This window comes from Neolamprologus multifasciatus, chromosome 10 (assembly GCF_963576455.1).
Source record: "Neolamprologus multifasciatus chromosome 10, fNeoMul1.2, whole genome shotgun sequence".
Classification (NCBI taxonomy): domain Eukaryota; kingdom Metazoa; phylum Chordata; class Actinopteri; order Cichliformes; family Cichlidae; genus Neolamprologus; species Neolamprologus multifasciatus.
This window is the reverse complement of record NC_140448.1, coordinates 2325800-2351173: the sequence shown is the minus strand read 5'-3', so window position 1 is coordinate 2351173 and position 25374 is coordinate 2325800. Positions and strand designations below refer to the sequence as shown.

General features: G+C 37.9%; 2 protein-coding genes across 9 annotated transcripts in view; both read left to right on the top strand.

Moving 5' to 3' along the window:
* Positions 1 to 14858, top strand: part of igsf9bb (immunoglobulin superfamily, member 9Bb) — a 165825-nt gene extending 150967 nt beyond the window's left edge. For 6 of the 7 annotated variants that reach the window (XM_085174206.1, XM_085174209.1, XM_085174207.1 and 3 more), the window contains 2 exons: positions 5266 to 5393; positions 6490 to 14858. In XM_085174206.1, coding sequence (XP_085030332.1) covers positions 5266 to 5393; positions 6490 to 6704 — 343 coding nt within the window. In that variant the 3' untranslated portion in view covers positions 6705 to 14858. Of the gene's footprint in view, positions 1 to 5265; positions 5394 to 6489 lie in introns of those variants that run through there. The other variant, XM_085174211.1, reaches the window with a different exon arrangement.
* A 116-nt stretch (positions 14859 to 14974) lies between these two features.
* The window catches only part of cfap58 (cilia and flagella associated protein 58), a 29298-nt gene continuing 18898 nt past the window's right edge, over positions 14975 to 25374 (top strand). For both annotated transcript variants that reach the window (XM_085174215.1, XM_085174216.1), the window contains exons 1-5: positions 14975 to 21329; positions 22752 to 23021; positions 23207 to 23355; positions 23446 to 23596; positions 23952 to 24146. In XM_085174215.1, coding sequence (XP_085030341.1) covers positions 21324 to 21329; positions 22752 to 23021; positions 23207 to 23355; positions 23446 to 23596; positions 23952 to 24146 — 771 coding nt within the window. In that variant the 5' untranslated portion in view covers positions 14975 to 21323. The remainder of the gene's footprint in view (positions 21330 to 22751; positions 23022 to 23206; positions 23356 to 23445; positions 23597 to 23951; positions 24147 to 25374) is intronic.

Below are 25374 nucleotides of genomic sequence, written 5' to 3'. Positions count from 1 at the left end.
AGAAAAGAAATGTCAGGACCCAAAATGATCTTTTCTCAACTTCTAAGCTGAAGAAGGTTGCCTATTCAGCTGGAGTCCGGATTATCAACTAGCAACCACCTGTCAGCTTCAAAGTGATGCCTGGAAAGCAAATCACTTCCTGTGTAGACCTAGTTGAAGATAATAACAGGAATAATTTAGTTACTTAAAGTATTCCCTGTGACAAGCAAATCTGAATACCAAGGCAGTAAGGTAATTCTACTTGATAAGATGCCTTAAAACAATCAGGCTACATTAAAGGTGAAATTAAGTCCAGTTTAAAGGAATCTAATTAACCCTCAAGTCACAAAGCTATTTTAGCATCTAAATATACAAAGTGACGCTGACATATTGGATACAGGACTTTTTAAAAAGTGATTTCCATTTATTATACGTATGCTCGTTTCTTTATCTTACTGTATATTTTTTATTGTTTCTTTGCAAAAGGAGTTAAAAACAAAAATTACACCTGCACAGTTTATTTAGCATCTTCCTCTGACACTTCCCTGAAAAACAAGTTGTCTTTGCTTCAATAAAAGTAGAAAATAATACATTTAACAGGTTATGTTTGAGGGACTGATCTATACCTAGATGGTAGTATCATTTTAACACCAAAATGTTGAACTCAGTCTATAATGCTTTGATCAACAACAATCTACAGTCCGGTAGAGCCACATTTGGGGCGTTCTTGGATATTTTATCAATTCCATTGATAGGTGCTTCATTAATTAAAAACAATCTTGTATGTAGATGTGTAATGTAGAAAATATTTTGTAAAGAAAGACTTGAAAATGTTTGGATTGCTGACATATCTGAAAGAAATTACTTATCTAATTATGGAAAGATAACAGATAATATAAAATAAAGTAATAGCAGCGAGGTTCTGTGCAAGGTGACACTGCTTTATCTTTCAAACACAATTTGCAATACCTGTGCTCTGGGCACACATTGCAGATGCATCGCAGAAATATCCTGATCACCTCCTTAAGGGCCCACCTCTATGGGAAGGATTCATGTACACAATAGTGTATCAAAATAGTCTGAAATTTGATAATCTTCATGTTCTGATGTTGACAATCGTTCATTTGAGCCAGTTTATCAATTTGGCATTAGCCAAATTATCTCCCTCAAAGCTTTTGCAATTGTTTTTGCAGAAAGTCTTGCTACTCCAAGTATGTCTATCATGGTTAAAAAAAAGAACAACATCAGACTGGAGAGAAATGTAGTTAGATGGTAACACAGAGAGGGAAGAAAGTCAAAAAAGTAAAACTGAGGGTAATGAACTACCAGAAGGCGGCATTGCAGACATCAAGGATAGCTACAAGTACCTTGGATCCTGAATGGGAACCATGAAGAGGCCACTTGGAAAGCCCCAAATACCTTCAGAGAGTAAGGCAAGTCCTGAGCAGTCTGCTGAATGGGAAGAACAAGTCCTGGCAGTCAACACGTAAGCCTTGCCAGTTTTCCTGCTGGGATAATAAGCCGGCAAAAGAGGAAGAGAGAACCCACTGACATCAAGACAAGAAAGTTCTTTACGATGCATAAAGGGTTTCACCCCAAGTCCAGCACCCTGAGACAGTATGCTAAGCAAAAGGAAGGAGCCTGAGGACTAGTCACTGTCCAAACCACTATCCAGGATGAAGCAACAAACATCGATAAGTACATCAGGAAGATAGCCACAGCCAGTCATGTGCTTAGTGAATATCTCAGGCAACAGAAGAATTAAGAGGAGGAAGATGGGCACCATAATGGAAGGACAGACTCCTGCATGGTATGTTCCACAGGCAGCTAGAAGACGTGACTGACATGAAGAAATCCTACCAACGGCTAGACCAGTCACTCTCAAACTGTGTGCGTACCATTGGTGGTATGGGGGCTCCCTCTAGTGGTACGCGGAAGTCTCCAAAAACATTTTTAAGATTAGATAATGTACCATGTTCTGACTGAGGGATTTCTGAAAAATTAAAACGTACAGCTCTGCTATCGCTTCCGACATAAATAAAGACAGAAAACTAAACAGCAGTGACGTTTGCAGGGTTACTGAAGTTGGACTAGCTCGTATATAATGTTGTGCTACGTGATTGCTAGCGACACAGCTATGTTAGCACAGTGAAGCTGGAGGATGAACGCCAACTTTTTTCCACTCGATAAAAGTTAACGTGAGGGTTCCCGATGGGTAGGGAGAAATGCAATCGCATAGCAGTTACATCGTAAGGTTTTAAAAATTAAGCATTAAAATGAATAGTGGTAATAAAAACCAAGAGAGGCCAACAGTGATCTTTTTAGGGGCTTGTTCACAGAACAAGAACAAGAACATAGAACAAGATACAAAGCATTAAAACATGTTAAAACCACAACAGCCTTAATAAACGCAGAGCAGTTTAGGGTTCATACATCACTTGTCACATCCTGTTTATGACAGTTAAAATAAATAACATTCATATAAGAAATAAAATTGTCTCTGGTAAACTGTATATGGTGTTAAATAGGCCTACTACTGTACTTTGTTGTCGGTCGTAAGGGCAGTGCTTTAAGAGCCATGTATTTTATGAGGTGGTAGTCATTGTGAAAAGTTTGAGAACCACTGAGCTAGATCAAGCTGGACTGAAAGACAGCGCAGTGGAACTAATCATGGCCACACAGGAACAAGCTCACGATCAACCAACCAGACAGAAAAGTGGTGGACAATCAGAGGAAGAAGGCTGCAGTAATAGACGTAGCTATACCAACTGACAGCAAAAAAGAAGACTGGACGTTTGAGAAAAACCAAGGGCTGAGAAAAGTGCTAAAGAAGGAGGGTGTGGAGGATGAAGGCAACAGTTGCCCCTGTAGCAACTGAGGGACCTGGGGCAGTGACTCCCACACTGGCCAGGTGATTCACCTGAGATCTCTGTCAAGAAGAGTACAGTCCTAGGAACAGCAAAGACGTGTGTGTGTGTGTGTGTGTGTGTGTGTGTGTGTGTGTGTGTGTGTGTGTGTGTACATACATACCTGGGGTCATAAATGATGTCACAGAACTTTTACCCCACCAATATGCAAACTGGTGTGAAACACTATTAAAAGCTTTAACAGAAGTAGATTCATGGTAGGAAGTGTTTTGTATAATTGAGAATATAACAGACATACTTGTTACTAGTAATATGATCCCACTGCATCAGCCCAAGTTTAAGGCTAGTTAATATAAAATGAGCTAGTTCAAAATAAGCTAAGACAACTAAGATGGACTATTTTGTTTAGCCATTTGTATTAAAATTTGTTTATATCAGTATATATCTGTTATACTTGGTTGAATCATTCCATTTTTACAGGCTGGTCTTCTTCTGCCTAAAGTTGTGTATGAATTTAGAGGGTTAGCTTTTGTTTTGTTACTTAAAAAAAACCATACAGGTTGATTTTGGTGTTTTGTCTCTTTGGCACTGAGTGACTCGATAAAAACAGTGACTGCGTGGACCTTTTCTTTCCTCCGCATAGACACTCTCTGTTCTCGGATCACTTTGTAAACATGCTTTTAGCATTCTCCTCAAGCGTGACACATTCTGCCATTTCTAAATAACAGATGCTTATATTGTACGACCCCAATTGAAAATATTTTGAAGGCAATAAAATATTTTGTAAGATTGGCGTTGTGATGTCACCTGAAGCTGTGTGTCCACTGGGAGGAATAGTTGACAACTGTGTTTTCTTGTGGTTGTTTTTGTTTTTGCTTTAAAAATGAAGCAGACAGTGCTGTTGCATGTTCTTGGCAGTGATGAAATTGTTGCGCGTTTAAACTTCGGAGCTCAAAGTAATTTAAAATGTATTTTAGCTTTTAATAAAATTGCACTAGATTCCTAGAAAGTTTTTAAGAGCTATAGCGTAACGATAGCCACGACCAGCACTTCCCACGAGCATTTCTATATAAATTAGGACAAAATCCTGGTGGACACATGGCCCTAATCCTCTACATAAAGCATCTGTAGAGAGCATGAATCAATTCATCTCCTGTAAGTATACAATTGCACTTGTAAGTGGACTGCAGAACAGTTCTCACTGCCATGTGACACAAGTGCCCTGCCAAAGCAGCTTCTGCACTTCTTTTTCTTCTAAAGAACCAATGTTTTATAAAAGCGGGGCAACCAGGGAGGGTTGAGGTTCCCCTTAATCTTTGAGTTACCTGCCCAATGAAGTGCTTTTGAATGTATTCCCCTTTAAAGTCGTGTTCCATGTGCAAACTGCCATGCATGCTATCGCTAAATATTGCTCTTCCGTTTCAAAAAAGAAACAATTATATGGATAAATTCTTGTTACATTTGTTGTCCTGGTGCTTCGCTTTTCTTTGGCTTATTTTTCATTATGTGACTGTTCCCAAGTAGTCATTTTCCCCTCCCGCCATCTCTCCCCCTGTCAGCATGGTGAAGCCCATTGTAGACAGTATCCATGTCTATGAACACATATTGATGATGCTTTGTTGCTCAGCTGTGATTCTTCCCCTCTACTAACAGCATTCGGTTTCTCTCTGCAGCCACGGTGGGAAGATGGCCTCTCTGTAAAGCATATTGTTTTCTGTGCCTTGAGAGAATCAAGCGCGTGCTTGTGGCAGAAATCTGGGGGCTGCCTTGTCACATGTGCCTCTGTGAATGGGAGGGAAGTGATGAACAGCTGCGAAAAATGTACTTCATGCCAAGGAAACATTTGTATCTGTTATTTTCAGAGAGAAATGCCATACTAATTAGAGTAAACATTCAAATCTGCAAACTTATGAATTGGAAAGAGCATTTAGTAAACTTCATTTTGGAAACAGTTCCTCTGAAACCAACAGTGCAAGTGGAACTTTTCTCACTGACCTAATCTAGCCAATGGGATCAATAGATAGCTTCAGGAGTTGTGAAATACTCTGTTTTTCTTTGGATGAAAATTGTTTGGATCAATTTGAGCAAAATATCTTCAATGCCCCAGAAATTTCAAGGTGCATAATACTTAATGAGATCTGGATTTTATTTAGTGAAAAATTTTCATAGTAAATCCAGATGATGTATAACGTTATAGTAGTCATAATCACATGTTTTTCTTATTGCAAAGCTTGGGTAAGCCTCAATAGGTGTCTCACATTGATCCTTTGGCAATGTGCTGCACCTCTTGCTTAGCACGAGCAGTGCTGTTCTGAGATTGTGTGGGTTATGTTGCGCTCCGTAGTGCAGAAATACAGTTCACTGACCACGTTTAGCCTGGAGTTACCCCTTTTTTCCTCTTTCTCTCTTCTTTATTCAGAAAACGTCGAGGTGCGCAGAGTGCCCTTTCAGGGTCTGAGAGGATCGATGCACTGAGATACCAACGTATTAAAAAGGCCAAGAAGATGACTATGAACAACAATAACTCCAAGACCAGAAAGACAGCAGGTGTGAACCACCATTCAATATTTGTTCTCATTTTCTCCACTGTTGAGGTCTCTATAGTGGAACAAGGTTCCGTTTTATCTTGAAAATGTCTTTGAAATGACCTGCTGCCATTTTCAGAAGATTGTCAAGCATGGCATTTTGAAGCTCGTCACCAGCTGGCATTTGGTCGGGAGCCTTTCCTGTCACATTCCAGCATCATTTTAATGTGCAGGGCAGTGCGTTAGAATACCACCTTAAAGGAGAAAGTGTAACACCCCCCCTCCAAAAATCATGAAACATTACCCTAGACAACATGAGGTCCTTAAATATTTTTTTTTTTCTTAAACTAAACTTCTAGACTTTTGAGAAATGAAGGTGTTGGGAGTGTTTCCGAGTCCAAACACTCCCAAAAGCAAACAGTGAGGCATCACTGAAAACAAATTACATCCTGTTCCGTCAGATGTTGCAATCGAGATCTGCTTTTTATGAAAAGTGGGACTCAAGTGGTTGAGAAGTATGCTAGCTTATTGCTTGACCACTCGAGTTCCCTAAAAATCCAGAGATTTTAACAAAAACAGAGTACAGCACAGTAATAGAGTTGAATGTTGAAGATGAAAATATATGCACCAAAAAGCCAACTGACATATCATAATTTACATTATATGGAAAAGAGTACTGGGACAGAGCCACCTTAGCTTAGCATAGTGTAAGTCCAAACAGCATAGCATAAAATGCCTACACTGTAATAAAAAAAGGCAGGCTTTTGACCGTGTTATATGACCTGACTTAGCAGCACTTATGGCCTGGCATACGTTGTGCATGAACTTACAGGTTGTATATGGAGATATATTTTAGGTAGGTATAACAGATGCAGGTGTAGTGGATTTTGTCGTCAGTGTAAAAGTAAAAATCACTGTTTCCAGTTAATAAAATAAGCTGACTGCCTGCTGGATCAAGATTCATACTGTATTACAAATAAACTGGACTTGTGGGTACTTCATGGAGTTGATCTACTCCTGCCCAGAAGCAAAGCATCATTTCAGGGAAAGTGTCGGAACAGCATTTCCACCTTGAGTTCTGGTGGCTATGACCTGCCTGTTCGTCTCTTTGCCTCCAGGTGTCTCCACCTCTCAGACCCAGCAGGCCTACACCTCTCAGGTACTCCAGCCCGAAGAAGCTCTCTACCTCCGCAAAAAGAAGAAACGGCCCATTCTCCATGACCCATATATTCGCTTTTCTGCTCTGCTTTACCGTCGTCCAATTCGGGAGGACCAGAAAGCTATTTTGGCTAGCATGGACAACACAGACCTAGACCATGCCACCCTCCTCTGAAAGTCACAGCTGTTCAATACAGCTCCCCTTTCCAAAATGACACTGCACTAGCTACGTCTCAGCTGAAAGAAAAAAGAATACTGTCACTAGAATTGTCGCAGTTTATTACCTACAAAGGGGAGTGGCACAAAATTTCAGCATTCAGATTTGGTTTATTCTACAGCTGCACCCCTCGGTCAGTTTAGTTTGCATTAGTAAGCATTCTGCTGTGTTCATGAATTAACCTTGACAACTCTCAATTTCTTCAAAAAAAGCAGATTAAGAGAATTATTATCAGAAGCCACACATATGTTTTTGTTTAAAAAAAATCTGATTAATGCCATCTTTGATTGGAATTGTGGTTTTGAGACATTTCCTCCCCCAAAGTTTGGATTATTTGACGTCCTGCTTTGGAGACCCAAAGGCACAGCAATCTTCTGTTCTTACATCAAGTAGTATTCCATTTAAAAAAATGTTTAGACCTCTAAAGATTTAAGTGATAACTGACACATTTGTCCAAAATTTTACTCCAGTGCAAAATCATTAACTAGAATAAATACAGCCAACCATTTTGCTGATTTTCGTAACGACTATTTTCCTACTCCAGTCTTCATATTCTTAATTTTAACATTCCCTCCAGCCTCGGGTCCTGTTTCTTGTGCTGAGCCAATCCTCTCTCCCCATCCTGCGGGTCTCCGTTTACAGCACCTTCTATAAGAACCTCTCTCCGCCAGCAGCATCTCTTATCTGCCGAGAAACTCGCCTCACAAATATGGGTGTTCTCACTTCCTACCAAGTATACCTCAGAGAACAGGACACGAGACCACACAACCACCTGGATCAGCCAGGAGAACAAACTAGCCTTTTCACTCATCTTTTCATTATTGTTGCTTTTTTATGTACCTGTTTTTATATTTGTTTCCAAATGTGCAAACACTGAACACAGTTTATCTGTTCAAGAAAGATTCACATCTTTACTCATCAGCTTTTTTCTGCTCTGTGCTGAATGAGCAGGAAAAGGGCTCGTGGTGAAAGGAAACAGAAACATTACCTTTAGCTTTGCTGTACTCGGCCTAATCTTCACTCTGTGCAGTTTTTCACTGACAGATGGGAACCCAACAGGTCTTGTCTTCATTCCACATAATATTACAAAAAATCTGGCACCCTCAAATTTGGCTTTTTAATAACAAAAATATTGTGATTTCTATTTAGTTTCTTATGAAGTTATACAGATGCTCCAATTATTTTTAATTTTAATTTTAATTCCAGCTTTTTACATCTCAGAACGGTTTGCACTGGAGCAAAATCTTTTCCACGTCCTGTCTCTTCCTTTACATTTCACTTCTTCTACTCTGGTTAGCTTAGAGGGCTGCAAATCCACTTCTGAAATTTATGCCAAAAACAATTCAGTGAACAGAAATAAACAATTTTAGGGATTTTGTGCCATTTCAGATACATATATATAAATATATATATACATACACGTGTGTGTGTGTGTGTATACTTACAATTTTGCTTCATATTTATTTAGGAGGGCATAAAACACTGGCTTTATTTGGCCTTAATCTTTGCCTGTTTCATTTGTGTCAAACTTTATTTAATGTTTGTTTTTTATTTGTGTGTTTTATATCTGCTTCTTTTGGCCAGTTTCTATTTATGTGCTTGTCATTTGTTGAGACTCCATCTATGCTCCGAGAAAACGCTGTGTGGCACTGAAGGTCACACACAGTGAGCCGAATGTTTTTGCTGTATTTTCACAGATTGGTTCAAATATTGATTCCACAGATTGAGAAGTGTGTTTGACATGTGATGGATGTGCTGGATGCTACGCAGCTACACGGTTCATTTTTTTAATGATTGGATGAGTAACAAAAGTGCCATAACATCAGAAACTCAGCTATATTACACAGTACACATGCTGCTTTTTGTTACATTATGGAATCCGCAAATGAGGGGTGTGTACGTTAAAACAACAACAAAAAAACCCAATCAAGCTTTTGTCGTGTGTGGATTTTTATCAATAGAAGGTGTATTCACTTGTAGGTGTCATGGTGACATGTTGCAATATGAGAACAATGGAGGTTGATTAATAAGACAGTGGTGATGTGCATCTTAATCTATTTATTTCTTTATTTCTTGTGATTTTGAGCTGCTAATCCCAGCAGTCTTCTAAAATCAGACATTTTTTCAGTGACTACATTTACTTGCTTGTATAAGATATTTCCACAATAAATGCTTTCATAAAGAGCAATTTTAGATGGGCCTTCTGTAATGCAGGAGCAATTCTGGAATAGATGTGATTCTTTTTTTCATTTATATCTATCTAATAAAACGGCTGCTGTAACGAAATCTTCTGAGTGCGTTTGTAATACATGAATAAACAAGCTAAAAGAAAAGAAAACATATAACAGAAGAGTCCTGACTTGACAGACGTTATACAAAAAAGAAAAAAGTAGAGAAGCTCCAGATAATGCACTTATTGTGGAAATAACTATGTTAATTCATACAACTTTAACCACATTTTCCACTTCCAAAACCCAATAATAAGAGTTTTAGTCAGAATAACTTGGCTTCACACCTCCTATCCGGTTGTTAAGTCTGACATCACTAGCCGTGTCTGGGCCTAAACTCCCCTGCAGGTCCATATATCAAACGATCACTATGGCATTACTGAGAGTTGAAAAACTGTCTAAAGTCTTTCATCTTTAATAAAATGATCAGCGTTATGCTCTACCAGGTGTAACAATTGAGTTTAACATCCAGGCATCCATGAAAACGGAATTTATGACAATTAATGGAGTTAGAAGTTAGCAGGAAGTTAGCTCGCTAGCTTCTATCTAAATACAATATAGCATGTCCTGACTGCGGGGTTTTGGAAACAAATTAAAACCTACAGTACTGTTATCACTTCCAACATAAATGAAGACAGAAAACTAAACAGCAGTGACGTTTGTAGGGTTACTGAAGTTTGGCTAGCTGGTATATAATGATGTGCTACGTGACCGCTAGCGACACAGCTATGTTAGCATAATATAAACAAGCTAACTTTTTTCCACTCGATAAAAGTTAACGTGAGTGTTCTCGGTGGTCAGGAACAAATGTAATCGCATGGCAGGATGCTGTAAAAGGACCAAACTTCAGCCAGGAGAACAACTGAGATAATCCATCCACAATACGAGGTTAGTCATTCATATACTGCTGCATGGGCTGGGCTGTAGTTACATCCTAAGGTTTTAAAAACTGAGCTTAAATAAATGATTAGCGGCCCGAGGGAGGTCAACAGTGATCACTGACTGTTTTAGGAGCTTTTTGAAATTAAATAGAAGAAAATACAAGACACTAAACATGTTAACAACTCAAAAGCCATATTAAACGCAGACTACTTTAGGCCCGGAAGTAGGATTCGTCACGTCATCACTTAACAACCGGAACGAAATTACTGGTAACATTTTGTTAACAAGACCCACTCCAATCTGTAAATTCTGTGCTGCGTTTAGGGACGCAGGTCAACAAAAGTGGAAATCATGAATGTTGTTTTTTATATTCTTTATAAAGGGGGCCCACACACAGGGACTCAACTGTATGTCACATATTCTTTTTGCCGCCGGTAGTAAGTTGCCACCGGTCATTCCAGACTTAGGTAACCTTCTAATGAGTTAAGCATGCCTTCAGTCAATAAAATTGTTTAACGTGGGTCCCGCCCACTTCATGTCTTGCATCACTTCTGGATGCCCCTTAAGGCACCAACTTAAGGCTAAATGGCTCCTCAGAGGTGATGTAGTAGCGATGGCACTCCCCAGCTCGTGAGACGCTGGGGAGACCATGAGTGGTGCATCCATAAATGATTGCAAATACCACTTCCATTTCCAAAATGTGAGCAGGCTTTTGGTGTGAGTGGTGATTGGTTTCAGAATCCTGTTGAAAGGAGAGCAGGGAAGTCTTCTTCCATGAACCCCCTGTCTGAGGCGTCGCAAGATTTGAAAAGCTGTATTTTGACAACAATTCAAAGGTTTAATTTGCTTTGTGCCTGTTAAATACACCACAGTTTATTTCATTTCAGCAGACCTTGGTGTGTGTGTGTTGCTGTAGGCTCTCTCGGTGAGGGGAGGAAATATGGTGCTGTGGCAGTTTGTAGGCTAAAACAGAGAAGACTGAAACTGATTGCATGAAGCACAGTGGATGAAGACCCAAGATGAATGCATAAAAAATAGCTATAATATCCTCAAAATTTGATATAGATTATTACAATTATATTTACAGTTCTAAGAAGAAACAAATGAATTAGGAGTAAAATAAATTTGTGATTGACTAAAATTGGCTTTTAAAATAATGGAATAGATTTTAGAATAGTCTTGCAACTTCCTTTAAAGAGTTTATATCAAGGATTTAAAGGCACTTAGTTTATCCAACAGACTGCAACTTTCCTGTTTGCTTCACAACTTTGAAATGTCACAAATAATAAGTTAACAACCAGCTGATCCGAGCAAAGTCAGACAGAGTGTAAATCTGTAATCTGTGACTTATTGTGACTGTATAACAGATTATTTTTAATCTGTCATATTATCTCAGTAAGGACTCATGTTTGGAAAATCTGTTTACATTTCATATGTCTGAAAAAAGAAAACAGTCGGCTGATTTATTGAAATTTTAAAACACTTTTAAACAAATATCAATAACTACCTTAAAAATCCTATATCAGTCGGGCTCTAGTTTAAATGCTTTTTAAGTTAAGCATTATTAATTAATGATCATTAATTAGTTAACTAATGCTATTAGGAGAATGTGAATAAACAGCTACTTTGACTTTATTTATAAAATGCTTATCTACAGTGTTTAAGATATTTGCTGAAGTTAAACTAGGGATGGACTGTACTGGGCAATACCAATTTGTAACCTGTATTTAAGCAGGCAACTGCTTAAAAATACATTCAGAATAGAATAGAATAGAATAGCCCTTTATTGTTATTAGTATTAGTGACAGAGACCTCCAGAAGGAAAACCTCTTGAAGAACTGCAGATAAGACTAAAACGAAATATCAGGGTTTAAAAGATCAGCAGCATACATCCATAAACATTTCAGCATACTGTCCCCTAGGAGTCAAATATTTAATTCGATTCTGCAGAGGGTAATTTTTAAAAAAGCACCTTTAAAACAAAAACTGAGTTAATGTGATTGATATCTTGTAATGTACATACTATACTGACATGTTGTACCAGTATACTTAAATCTCTTAATGAATTATTTCTAAAATACATATATCTGAAAGCTCACTTTGCTAATTAACTAAATAGTCAACATATTGTTCTATGTTGTATTTATTTCACATCTGAAAAGATTTTTAAGTGAGCTAATGTATGCAGAGGTTTCTATATTGAAATTAATCAGTCTATATATTGTAAAATGTAAAACCAGAAATTGCATATTTTAGTAATATTTGTCGATATGCATGCATGAATGAGAGCAATTGATATATTTTCCCAATTTATGTCCATATGGAAATACACTTTAAGTAGATAGCTATAGACAGTGTATATTTTTCAGTTTGAGAGTCAAGTCTCCCAAAGCACACACAGTAGGGTCTACTCAGTCCTCTGTATCACTTCTATAGTGGCCTGAGAACTTGATGAATATCGAGCTCATGTTTCACTGACTTTGCATCTCATCGCCTACCAGTCAACCAGATTTCCATCCAGAACTTGTGTTGGAACAATGACAGCTACTTATTCAGCATGGGGCAGGTTTAATACAGACTCACATCTCTGACATCGCTGTGGTCTCAGACACTTTTCATCCACTGATTGCATGTAGAACACGCATTTGTGTTGAGTGCATTTTTGGTTTTTGTCTTGAATAACACTCTTTCCAGACTTATTTGAATGTATCTGGTATCAGTAGGGAATGGCATAGTGGTGCAGCAGTTAGCAGTGTCACCTCAAAGAATCGAGTCTTGTGTTCGAATCCACCCTGGGGCCTTTCTGTGCAGAGGTTGGTTGCATGGTGTCTCCATGGGTTCTCTCTGTCTGTGTTAGACCTGTGACAGATTAGCAACCTGTCATTGGTGTAGCCAGCCTCTTGCCCTGTGACAGGTGAAACAGGCTGCCTGTTCAAATACATGTAGATAAAGTCACAAGAACAGCTCTTTAGCTTAGCAAGTGTAGTTGTACAACTGTGTGACTTTGCATCATTTGATCACCAAAGGTTTTAATTAGACTTAGTTGAGTGAGGATAGCTGAGAAATCTTAAAATGGCCAAGGGAAAGGTCATCTATCTTGACAAAAAATTACTGTTAGCCTCTTAACTTGTCCATGTAAATAGTGTGTATTGGAAGATATAGTCTATAAACGATTGAGTGATGCTGACAAAAACTGGGATTTGCAACAGTGGTCTTGCTTTTAAGATAGAAGCTACAATTAAAATCTTTAGCTGAACAATCAAAATCAAACTAACTGTAAAAAGCTGTTTACTTACTTTGGTGAATAATGCAACTCAGAGAGTGCAGCAGGCAAAAACATGTGCTGTGGGTTTGAGTAGTCGAGAGGATTTAAGACTTCAGAATTGTTTCTAGATGTCCTGCTAATTAGGACAGGTAGATGTACTACCTCAGTATGTCTTTAAGTGTATGTTAGGCCATATTACCTACATGTAAGTCATGTTAGCTCTGTGGAGGTATATATTAAAAAAAAGACTTCCATCTGTATTTTTGCACATGGCCATCCCTACAGTTGTAATACATCGTTTCTCCATGACAAGCTGGAAGATTAAAACCTGCAACCACAATGTCAGAGCCAATGTTATCATAGTTAACTAGATGTTAACAGTTAACCCTCTGCCTTTACTAAACACACTAGCTAGTTCGCAGCTTTGCTAACATAGATAAATCTACAATTATTACAAAGTAATTGTAAAAACTCTAGACATCAGCGATTAGCCAATATTACTTACTTATTACTTACTTATTACTTACTTACAAGAAGGCAAGCTAAGTATCTGCCTGGCAACCTTTCAGACTTTCCAGCATTTATTATTTTTCAGTCTCTTACTCTCTCTCTTTTCCCTTCTATAAATGTCATGTTCTTTCACATTGCTGCTGCCATTGTTTCCATATTGAGAATACAAAGGTAGTTTTGTCCTCTAGCTAGGTGAAGACCCATTGGTGGTAGTGTGTTATAAAGCATTACGCGACTTTCCCAGGACAGTTATGAGAGTCTGAAGCAGTTATTTTAAGGTGTAAAAGTTGCCTGACTGTTGCATCCAGAATACATATATGCAGAAATAAATATAGAGATAATAAAGAGAAAAATACTCATAGTTTGGCAATGAAAAAAGACATTACTAAATGTGCTATTACATTTTGTAATGTAAAAAAGATTGGTAGTGTATTTTTGCACTGAATGTGGTAGTAACATCTCTCAAAAATGAGATGAAATTTGATTAACAAAATAAATTCAAAATATTAATTTGTCTTATTTTAGAGATATTCCATGTATTTTATTTTTTTTATTATTTACATCATTTTTTTTCCCTCCGTGTAGATCACAAACTGTACTTTGGACACACACACACACACACACACACACACAAAACCCATGCTTGATTAGTGTGTCTTTGTGTGTATTACTCAGCTCGCTATACTGCTCTACATTTTGAGCCAAATATGATGATTTGCAGTTGATGGTACTGAAGGAGAAATTTCACATTTTTTTAAATCACGCTTTCAAAGACACTTTTTGAGGAAAATCTTAGTACTGTATCACTCAGTCCCTGAACTGAGGAGCACCTCTTTCAGTGACCAGTCATCATATTGTTGAAGATGTTCACATTTTTAAATGCTAAAGAGGATTTTACCCCATGTGCTAAATGAGAACGAATACCTGGTGCTAATACATGCTGCACATGTTAAAGGAAAAATGTTTGTTTACTTACAAAATACATTTAGTTGCTAAATGCACCCAGACTCATCTTTTTCCTCATTGTCATTATTTTTTATAAACTCAAATTTGCAGTTTATATGTAAACACTGGCATCAGTCATTGTCAGTCATTATCACAGAGGTTGCTTTGATATTGCTTTAACATCATAGCTGTGAACTGCAAACTGTTACAGTGATGAAATCCATCATACATCACTACCCTGAAAAAACAGCTCACGTCTCTGCAAAGTCTTTTTAAACATTATGGGAACTACAAGCCCATAAATAACTAACATAGTCATATTTGTTAAACACTTTTGAGTATGTTGTTGAAAACAGGCATCCTTTGATTGAAGAAAGGATGTACAGTAACAATAGACATGCAAACAAAAGCTACTTAAAAGCCAGCAGCAGACAGCTGCAAGTAATACATATGCAGACGTATTACTTCAGCCTGGAGTAATGTTTGAAACTACATTAAAAACTAAAGTGCAGAAAACAGATCACAGTTTAAGAAAAAAGTTTGTTACTACCATGTAAATAATAACTGAAATTAACATCCGTTGTCTCACGCCCTCTCAACACTATATATGTATATATATATATATATATATATATATATATATATACATATATATATATATATATATATATATATATATATGCACATACATCATTGTGTGTGCGTGTGCGTGTAGAAGAAACTACAATGCACATCGACTATATTGACTGGGTGCGAACTGTAGTAGGGTATGCTTAGTGACACATTATAACATGATGTAACAGTGTCCATAACATACGTGAGTGATGGAAATGTTCTAAATCCTAGAAATTAGTTTAATAATAAAATAATATAGAGACAGATTATATATATATATATATATATATATATATATATATACACACACATATATATATATAACACACGACTATCTATATTTGGGGACAGTACTTGTTATCAAGAATGTACAAGTCTATATTCTATTCTATTATTTTTATATCCATCTACTGCTTTATATTGTAGCGCTGCAGAATTGTACACAAAGTAGAGAATTATGTATGTTTAATTGTATACAAAACAAAAGAGAATGGTGCACCACACTGTACTGTATATCTCATTGTCTATTACACAGAGAATCTCAGAGAAGGTTGCAGCGAGCTAGTTTTTATAGTAATGTACATTTGCAAATGTACCTGTTGAATTCTTTTTGCACCTTCCACACCCCCACACTGCTTATGTGTTCATTATGGAAAGGAGTATTGCTCTATGTTAGGTTAACATCATTAGATCTTTTTTTAGACCCTTTTGGCTACTGCAGTTAAACATTTTTGAATCTACTTTGGCATGAAAGAATCGGTATGGTGCTCTCTTGCAATCTTCACACATTAGAGCACAGAAATGTAATTGTAGGTTATATTTATGGAATTCACAAACTGTGCAGACTGATAATATTTGACAGTGTATATGTGTATATTTCAGTATATGTGTAACTGAAGCAGTGCTTTGTGCTGCTGTTTTGGAACTGATGTAAGGGGGGCTCCAAATGTTTGATTTTTGTTGGAAACTGAAGCATGTGCAACTTACTGAACATTCTCCTGGATTTCGCACTCAAGTGGAGGTCGAGCATTGCAGCAGCTGCTAAAAGTTACTCCAGACATTCAGTTCACTGCTGTACATTGCCAAAAAGAAAAGGACAAGAAACACGTCATATACATTCTGACAACTGGTGCTATTTAAAAACATCTGTGGTGCTTTTTTTTTAAGTTAGGTATTTCCTTGCTTCAGACAAAATGTAGCTACACAATCCTGTACTGTACTGCAATGTAGGTTGTTGTCTGGCCAGTCGTCTGTCCTGGTTCTCTTATATGTTCCAGGAGGTTTTCTTTGACTGCTGTTGTTTCAGGGAATACACAGATTCAATTGGAGTAACATTTGGAGTGGCAAATTTGAAAGCAAGGAAATTTAATAGGTAATTCACTCAAAAACACATCATGATGATTTTTTTAAACTTTTTTTTTGTGTGTGGAGACTTTAGAGTTTAAAGTTTTCTGTATTTGTGGTTGCAAATTGTATCCACACATTGTGTTTGGTGCTGAGTAAACAAATAAGGTCACCGTGACTTTCAATAGTCATCAACATCATTTAAAATCCCTGGAGAGGCATTGTTTAAGATCAAAGAATCATGCTAACTCCCAGCAGGTGCTCTTTAATGCTAGGTGGTAGGTTAAACCGATGGGGTATAATTCAAGTTACCCCAAAAATCCCCATGACAGGAGCAGCCTGTAGCATCGCTATGTTTGAAGACCAGAAAAAGCATCTAAAAAGTGTTTCCTAAAGATGCTTTTTCAACCTACTCACATACTCCTTTAGTTCATTGTGTACTTAGTTCAAATATCACATGAAACCTTTTGAAAACTTTCTTTCTTTCTCATCACAAAATGCAATACAATGTTTTATTTCTTTTAAACAGAACCGTGCTCATTGTCTCTTAATTGTTCAGTCTTCCTGTGACATAAAAGAATGCTTTGAGTTACAGTGCATCTGGAAAACAACACAAACATAACTGTGTTCATTGTTAATTACAGGAGTAGACAACTCAGTACCTCAAAATGTCTTTTCATGGAAATCTTTAGTCCAAATGTGTATTTTATCCATTTTTATGTTTCCCATCTCTGAGAAATCAGTACTCGTGATGCTTTTTGATATTTGTTGGCACAAACACTAACAGGAATGTATGACTATTGTAATCACTGCTCACCTCCCCACTCTTCCTAAAAATTGAAGCTTTTAAAGCATCTAAATTGAACGGTCAATTTTTTGTATCTCAAATGTCTTGGTATGCTTGTTGTAGTTGTATATTCATAATGGTGTATATTACATCAGTTTTTATTTATTAAAATGTTTAAATTTTCTAACATGACTTTTGTGTTGCTGTTTTTTTCCCCTTTTTTGTAAAATGGTACTCAGCATTTGATGTAAAAGAAAATGAAACTACAAACAAAATGAACTTCATTCTTAGAGTGATGATCAAAGGAAAGCAATTCCAGAAACTGCTGCGATTTCTGTAAATAAACAGACATAGTTTGAGAAAATCTGCTTTAAACTCCTAAGACCCGAACTCTTCCATGGCATGCATTTTTAATTTGTCTTTCATATTTGGGCTGATTGGGACCCGATGAATGTAAAAACAATGAATCACCAGATTTTTTTTTTAACCTGATTTTTGAAAGAAAATGAAAAATGAGAGCCACGTATGAGGATATTCGTTTTAAATTTCAATAGAACAGTGGCAGTATAATGTCCTCGTACGTGGATATCAGGCCCTAGTAGAGCAAAATTTAGTATTTTGGTCTAGACAACCCAAAATGTGATGTCCACATATGTGGACTCCAGGTCCTAGGAGGTTAATATTTTTGACATTTTGGCTAAAAATTGCAGATTTCTTTGTAAAACACTACTTAAAAATGCATACGTTACTTTTACGCTGATGATCATGCAACATGGCAGTTTTCAGTGACATTAATGGAAAGCAATTACAGTTGAAAGGGAACATTAGAGTAACTACACTTATGCGTGCTACTATAGCCCCTTGCCTTCAGAACTGCCTTTGACATGGCAGCATTACAGCTGCCATTACACAGTTTCTGCAGATTTGTGACTGTGGAGGCCATCTGAGTGCAGTGAACTCATTGTCATAGTCAAGAAAGCAATTTGATTTGAGCTTTGTGCCATGGTGCGTCATCCTGCTGCAAGCAGCCAGTAAAACCGTGGTGTACAGTGGTCCTAAAAGGATGGACATGGTTGGTAGGATGTGTTATTTAATTACACAACCAGCAACAGTTTGAGCCACAGTCTGGATAGATTCATAATTTCATGTTGTCTACATCAAATTCTGACTTTCCCACTGTCACGGCAGAAATCCAGACTCATCAGTCAGCATTTTTCCCATCTTCTTGTTCCCAACTAAATTGTTGGTGAGGATGCGGACAACGTATACTGTACTCAGTTTTCTGTTCTTAGCTGATAAGAGTGTTTTTGCTATTATTGAAAATTAGAGCTACTTTTTAAATTTTGGTCTGCTTGCTTAGAAAACACTGTCTGAGTGGATGTTGTCCCTACCCGATCAGTTATGGAAACCCAATCCTTAAGGAAACAGCAACCCTACAGCTTGATATTCTCTTCTTTGTAAAAACAAACAAACAAACAACAACAATACCAACAAAAAAAAACCAGCAGCACAGGTAAGCTTTTTCCCCCCAATATTTTATTTTAATTTTTCCAGCATAGAAAAACCCATCAACAAACAAATACAGCTCAAGCACTGAGATAATAGGACAAGAAATAGCACAATAATAATAATCAGTAGAGAAAGACAAAAAAGAAAAAAAAACATAATAATTCGAAACTACCAGTATCCATAATGAATTAAATGTCATGAATATGTAATAAACAGGGAAATTGCAGTGCCATGGTACATGTTTATATAATGTGAGCTTTCTCAAGGTGATTACAAAACAGAGTCCAGGATTTTGAGAAAACATTTGCTGCATGTGTTTGTAGATATCGAACGTTTTCCAATTGAATGACTGATAACATGTCATTGAGCCAGACACTGAAGGAGGGAGGAACAGCGGACTTCCATTCCTTTAAAATAAGTCTTTTCGCAATCATCATTCTGAGATCAATTGGCACCCGCACAGTCGCGGGGATAGTTCTGAAACGTACACAGCCAAAAACTGCAATTTCTGGACTGGGTGAGATGGAGAAGCTTTAGAGTACCAATCAAATATTTTGGACCAGAAATTGGTCAATGAGGGGCAATGCCAGGAAGCGTGAGCCAATGTGCTCTCTGATATTTTACATCTGTCACATATGGGGGAAGTTGAAGAATAAATTTTGTGTAGCCAAACCCTGGAGTAACGTAGCCGATGGACAATTTTAAATTGTATTAATTGATGTCTGCTGTTAACAGAGCAGGAATGAATTTTTGATAAACATTTGTCCCACACTGATTCTGATATTTCTATACCCAATTCCTCCCTCCAAGCGTCTCTTATCCTCGTAGTCTGCACTTCAATGCTGTCATCAAACAAATATACAATTGTAGAAATCAGATGTTTGGAGTAATAGGGCTCAGGAGCAGATTAAAAAGGTTATGTTCATTTGGACCATCTTGGTAATTCTTCATATTGGATTGCATAAAATGCCTGATTTGTAGGTAACGGTAAAAATGTGAATGTGGTAAATTGAACTTTTGCTTAAGCTGATTAAATGATGCAAATTTTCCATCTATATTAAGATCTTTGAATTTGGTTAAGCCCTTCTCCTTCCAAACATAGATTTATTATCCCAAAGAGGCAAAAAGGCATGGTTATCACATATTGGTGCCTGCACAGAGGAGTTTGGCATTTCATAAGAACCTCTAATTTGGTTTAAAATCCGCACAGATTGTTTCGGAACAAACCCCAGTTTCTTAAGACTCTCAGTCCCCCCCTACTTTGAGAACACCTACTTTGGTGTTGGCCAGAGGGCCGATGGCGCGATATGGCAGCCTCGCTTCTGTCAGTCTGCCCCAGGGCAGCTGTGGCTGCAACTGTAGCTGCCTCCACCAGTGTGTGAATGTGAGAGTGAATGAATAGTGGCATTGTAAAGCGCTTTGGGTGCCTTGAAAAGCGCTATATAAATCCAATCCATTATTATTATTATAACAGGTAAGCATTTTAACTGTGCATCTAGAAAGCCCAGCCATAGGGGCACCACAAGCCAGTGTATTCTAATGCTGGTCCCAAGCCGTGATAAATAGGGAGGGTTGTAACTTTCTGGATCGGTCGGGGACTGAGCTATCAGCCTCTACTGCAAACCGGTCCTGCTGAGCAACGTGTGCTCAGAATTCTGGGGGGACAAATAAAGAACGTCCCCACTTTTTTTTTTCTTCCCACTGGCCCTAATCCTGTTCCGTAGGAGAGCATGTAACAGCATGTAAAAGTGCTGAATGCGGTCAGACTTCATCTTCTTAAATTCTCTCTAACATTTGCTCACTTTCCTCCATGGTAAGGCAAGGCAAGGCAAGTTTATTTGTATAGCACAATTCAACAACAAGGTGATTCAAAGTGCTTTACAGATATATTAGAAACAAAAACAATGATTTAAAATTGATTAAAACAAGCTAACAAACAAACAAACAAACAAACAAAACAGTATATAAAATCAAAACAGATAAAATCAGAACAGTAAATACAATCAGTAGTTAAAATGTAAGTTTTGAAATTTAAGCTTAAGTGCGGATTTGGTGCTTTATTTAAATGCAGCTGAGAATAAGCGAGTCTTCAACCTGGATTTAAATAAACTGAGTGTTTCAGCTGATCTGAGGCTTTCTGGGAGTTTGTTCCAGATATATGGAGCATAAAAGCTGAATACAGCTTCTCCGTGTCTGGTTGTGACATGGTGCAAACTTAGAAAAGAATGACAACTCACGTGACTCCATTGGTCACTACATCTGTGGTCACTGAGACATAAAAACGGTATGTATCAAAACTGATTAATAAAGACAGAAAAGAAAAGCGTGTACAAACTAAGGGAAGCTCCGTTCCCTCGTAAACCCTCGAGATCCATGCCTCTCGCGAGATCACGGTTGCTTAGCAACCAATGACACAGCTCTGTTGATAGAAACCCTAGCGCTATGCCAAGGAATTTTACCCAGAAAATATAAAGTGACTTTGAGTTGGTAGCATGGAGGTAAGTTTGTCTTGAAAATGGTTTAGTCAGAGTATCACAGACGAACGCTGGCTATTAAACGGCTAACTAAGGTGTGAAAAATGTCATTGTTTGACTTTTCATTAAAGCTAAGGAGAGATATTTTAGACTTAGCGCATAATAGCATAAAGCAAGTAGTGGGCTCATCTGTTGTAGAAAGGATTGTCTCAGTGTCCTCATGAGTCTGTGTAAAAAATCTCATACACTCATATTTTATTTATAACAGAACAGAGAAAATATATCTGTTTTTTTTTAGCGCGAGACATTTTACTATTTCATTAAAAATATTAGATCATTTTGAATTTGATAACAGTAACAAGTCGTAAAAAATCTGGAACAGGGCAAAAACGGCTGGAAAAGTAAGTGGTACTAAAAAGAAACACCACGGGGAAAATTTTTTGCAAGCAATTAAGTGAACTGGCAACAGTTCAGTAATATGACTGACTATAAAAAGAGCAGCTTAGAGAAGCAGAAGTTCTCAGAAGTAAAGATAAATATCTGTGAAAGACTGAAAACCAGTATTGGAGTCCGACAGTTTTTGGTCATTCAAGCAGTGTTTCATTAAAAAACAGCAGGACTCTGTCATGGAAATCATTGCATGGGCTCAGCAGCGTTTCTCTGTGTGAGAACACAGTTTGCATAAATTGCCAAAGTTTATTTAAAATTGACTGAGGCAAAGTGAAAAACTGTTCTGTGGCCAGATGAATCAAAGTTTGAAACTAGTGTTGGAAGTGCATGGACACTGCCTCTTCTTGAATAAAGAAGAGAGGGACCATCTGGCATCTTGCTATCACTTCAAAGGCCTGCATATCTGATACTATGGAGATGCATTAGTGATAGTGGAACTGGCAGCTTGCACATCTGGACAGGCATTATCAATGCTGAGAGGCACGTTTGAGAGCAACATATGCTGTCATCCAGATAATGTCTTTTCTGGGAAAGCCTTGTATATTTCAATGAGAAAATGCTGTATATATTACAACAGCGTGGCTTTGTAGAAGTCCTGAATTGGTTTAAGACACAGCTGTTGCCCCCAGACCCTGAAATAGTCTGACCTTCCACAAAAAGTGCCCTCCAACAGCTGAAATATTATTTCCACTTGCTTTTAGTCAAGGAGTCTCTTGTTTGTTTGTTTGTTTGTTTGTATCAGTCAGATTTTCTTATTGGTGCTCACGCATTCCGTCCAAATCTTAACCGAGATAGTTCATTTAAATTTTAATAAAATTTTATTGTAGGATTTGCTTGTCTTTTTATTTAAATGTGCTTTAAAATAGATGTTTACTTTGATTTTTGTTAAAGGGTTTATGATTTGTATTTGGTCTGATAAAATGACATTGTTTTAAATGTGCTTTAAATACAGTTGATTTGACTGATAGACTTACACTTTACCTGCTGTGTTTCCAGGAGACGGGATCAACAGGAGAAGACTCTTTTGAGTCCTTGGCAGAGTTTCAGGCGGTCCTCAGTGAGCTGGTTGGCGATGCGAGCATGGACAAAATCCGGGTGGAGTACGAGAAGCTCATCCATGCGCTGAAGAAGTCAAGAGAGAACGAAAAAAGGCTAATGTCTAAATGCAGGGAGCTGAATGCAGAGATTGTGTCCACCTCAACTAAGGTGGCTGCAGCCCTGAAATTATCCCAGGAAGATGCAACAACAATAACATCACTAAAAAGGGTATGTGCCCCGAACACAAGAACTACAGCATAGTGCAGAATAGCTTATTCATTTAGGTGCTTGACCATAGCAATAAGTTTCTGATCATGAGGTAACGGGTATAGAAATGTTTTGTTTTTTTTGTTTTTTTACGTTTTCTTTATTATGTAGCTTCTGCTAAAGAAAATAATTTGCTTACATTGTAGGAGCTGGATAAAGCCTGGAAAATGGTTGATGCTGCTCATGATAAAGAGAAGAAGGACAAAGAGACAATCAGGAAACTACAAGAAGATGTTTCCAACCTAACAAAAATGGCTGAAATTCAAACTGGGTTTTCCAGGGACCAAGAACAAAAGTGTGTCTGTGGCCCATTTTTTTTTGACTGTACAGATGTTGGATTAAACCATTTTTAACATGTCTGTGTGTTTTTCCTTTTGGTTTTTAGTGATCTATTTAACATGATTGATGAGCTGACCAAAGAGAGGGATAAGCTGCTGACTGCAGCAGAGGGTCTGCGAGAAAACCTAAACAAAGCCATTGCAACCCAGCAAGAGATAGAGGCCAAACGAGAGCGTGCCATGGAGAATATTTCACAGGTAAAAGCATTTGTATCTAATAATGCAACACACAGCAAGGATCAGTGATTTAAACTTTGCCTGCAAAACAGAAACTCTGTTAATAATGGGTGTCTGTAATTACATATTTAAATGAATTGTAATAATTTCCAAATATGACACAGTATTACCCCTGAGTGTATTACCCCTGTCTCAACAAACCCCAAATACACATAAACATGCACTAATGTAGTATTTTCTGGTTCTATAGATGACTTCATGCAATTTCTATTAGCATGTTTTGGTCTCGAGGTAGGATTTCATGACCATTGACTGACAAACACAATAAAATTCCACTCTAACTCCAGACTGCTGCTTGTCTCCTGTCTAAACCCAGCTCCAACAGGAGCTTCAGGTGCAACAAAATGAGATTTCCCGCGAGATGAGGCTGAAGGAAAAGCTGGATAAGGAGGTAAAGCAGATGCATGTCGATATGGAGGCCAGGATGGGTGAAATCAAAGTTCTGAATCTGCAAGGCCAAAAGGCTAAAGAGGAGCAGCAGAAACTGGAGCAGCAGCTAAAAGAGCTAAAAGTAAGCAAGGGAGTGGGATGGATTATCTTTCTGGTGTGACATGTTCAAAAATAACTGCTATTGTAGTTATTGTCTCAGCTAAAACCATAGGTTATTATTGCATAAATCTTTTTTGTTAGTTGTATGTTGTGTATTTTACATATTTAGATGTTGTGCTTAAAAGAAAAAAAATGCCTCAAATTCTTGCAAAAACTTACTTTTTCTTACTTTACAAGAATTTGTAATAATTGCCTTTACAAATAAGTATAGTGAATTAGCTCCTCTATTTCAATTCCAAAACTTCCATACTTCCATACAAAGTAACAGACAGTCCAAAAAAAGAAGTGAGGAAGAGTGTGCAGTCAGGGCAGAGTGGGTGGAAACAAGTGCAAGGGGTCATTTGGGATAGCAAGACAGCAGCACGAGTGAAAGGTAAATACAGAAACATGCTTAGAGAGATGGCAAGAATAGAAATGGGTAAGTTAGTCTCTTAACATCAACATCTGGGTCAAATAAACAGAGAACGAGTGACAGAAATTGACAGGTTGATGCTGATCAATTGTACCTTGCATACAATTTAAGTCAGCTTTGCAAAGGGTTTCAGGCCACTTCTATCAGGGACATACAAGATCATCTGCACAGCATGTCTTTTATCCTGTCTTCCTTCTCACCCCAACCGGTCGCAGCAGATGGCCCCGCCCCTCCCTGAGCCTGGTTCTGCCGGAGGTTTCTTCCTGTTAAAAGGGAGTTTTTCCTTCCCACTGTCGCCAAGGTGCTTGCTCATAGGGGTCATATGATTGTTGGGTTTTTCTCTGTATCTATGAAGCGCCTTGAGGCGACTTTTGTTGTGATATGGCGCTATATAAATAAAATTGAATTGAATTGAAAGGGAATTTTCACAGGTTTTTAGTGAGGTTTTGTGTGGTTTTGATGCTGCCACTAAAAAAAAGACAGGAAACTGAGCTGGAGGTGGCAGAGCAGAGTTGCAGTGACACAGCTTCTTTCTAGTATTGTCTTGATGCATCATCCAGGTAAGTAAATCCCAAGACCATTGATCAACAATCATTGATCAATGGCCATGAGTCCCATTCACAGAGGTGGGGAATGGCTGCAATCACAGCATTGTCAGATGGTGACAGATGTACCCTTAGGCCCCTCCTCGATTCAGAGATGGTCTTTCCCTTTTCACGTAAATGGCCTCCTTGACTCCGCCTCAAACCAGCGTTCCTCCCTGTCCAGGACGTGTACA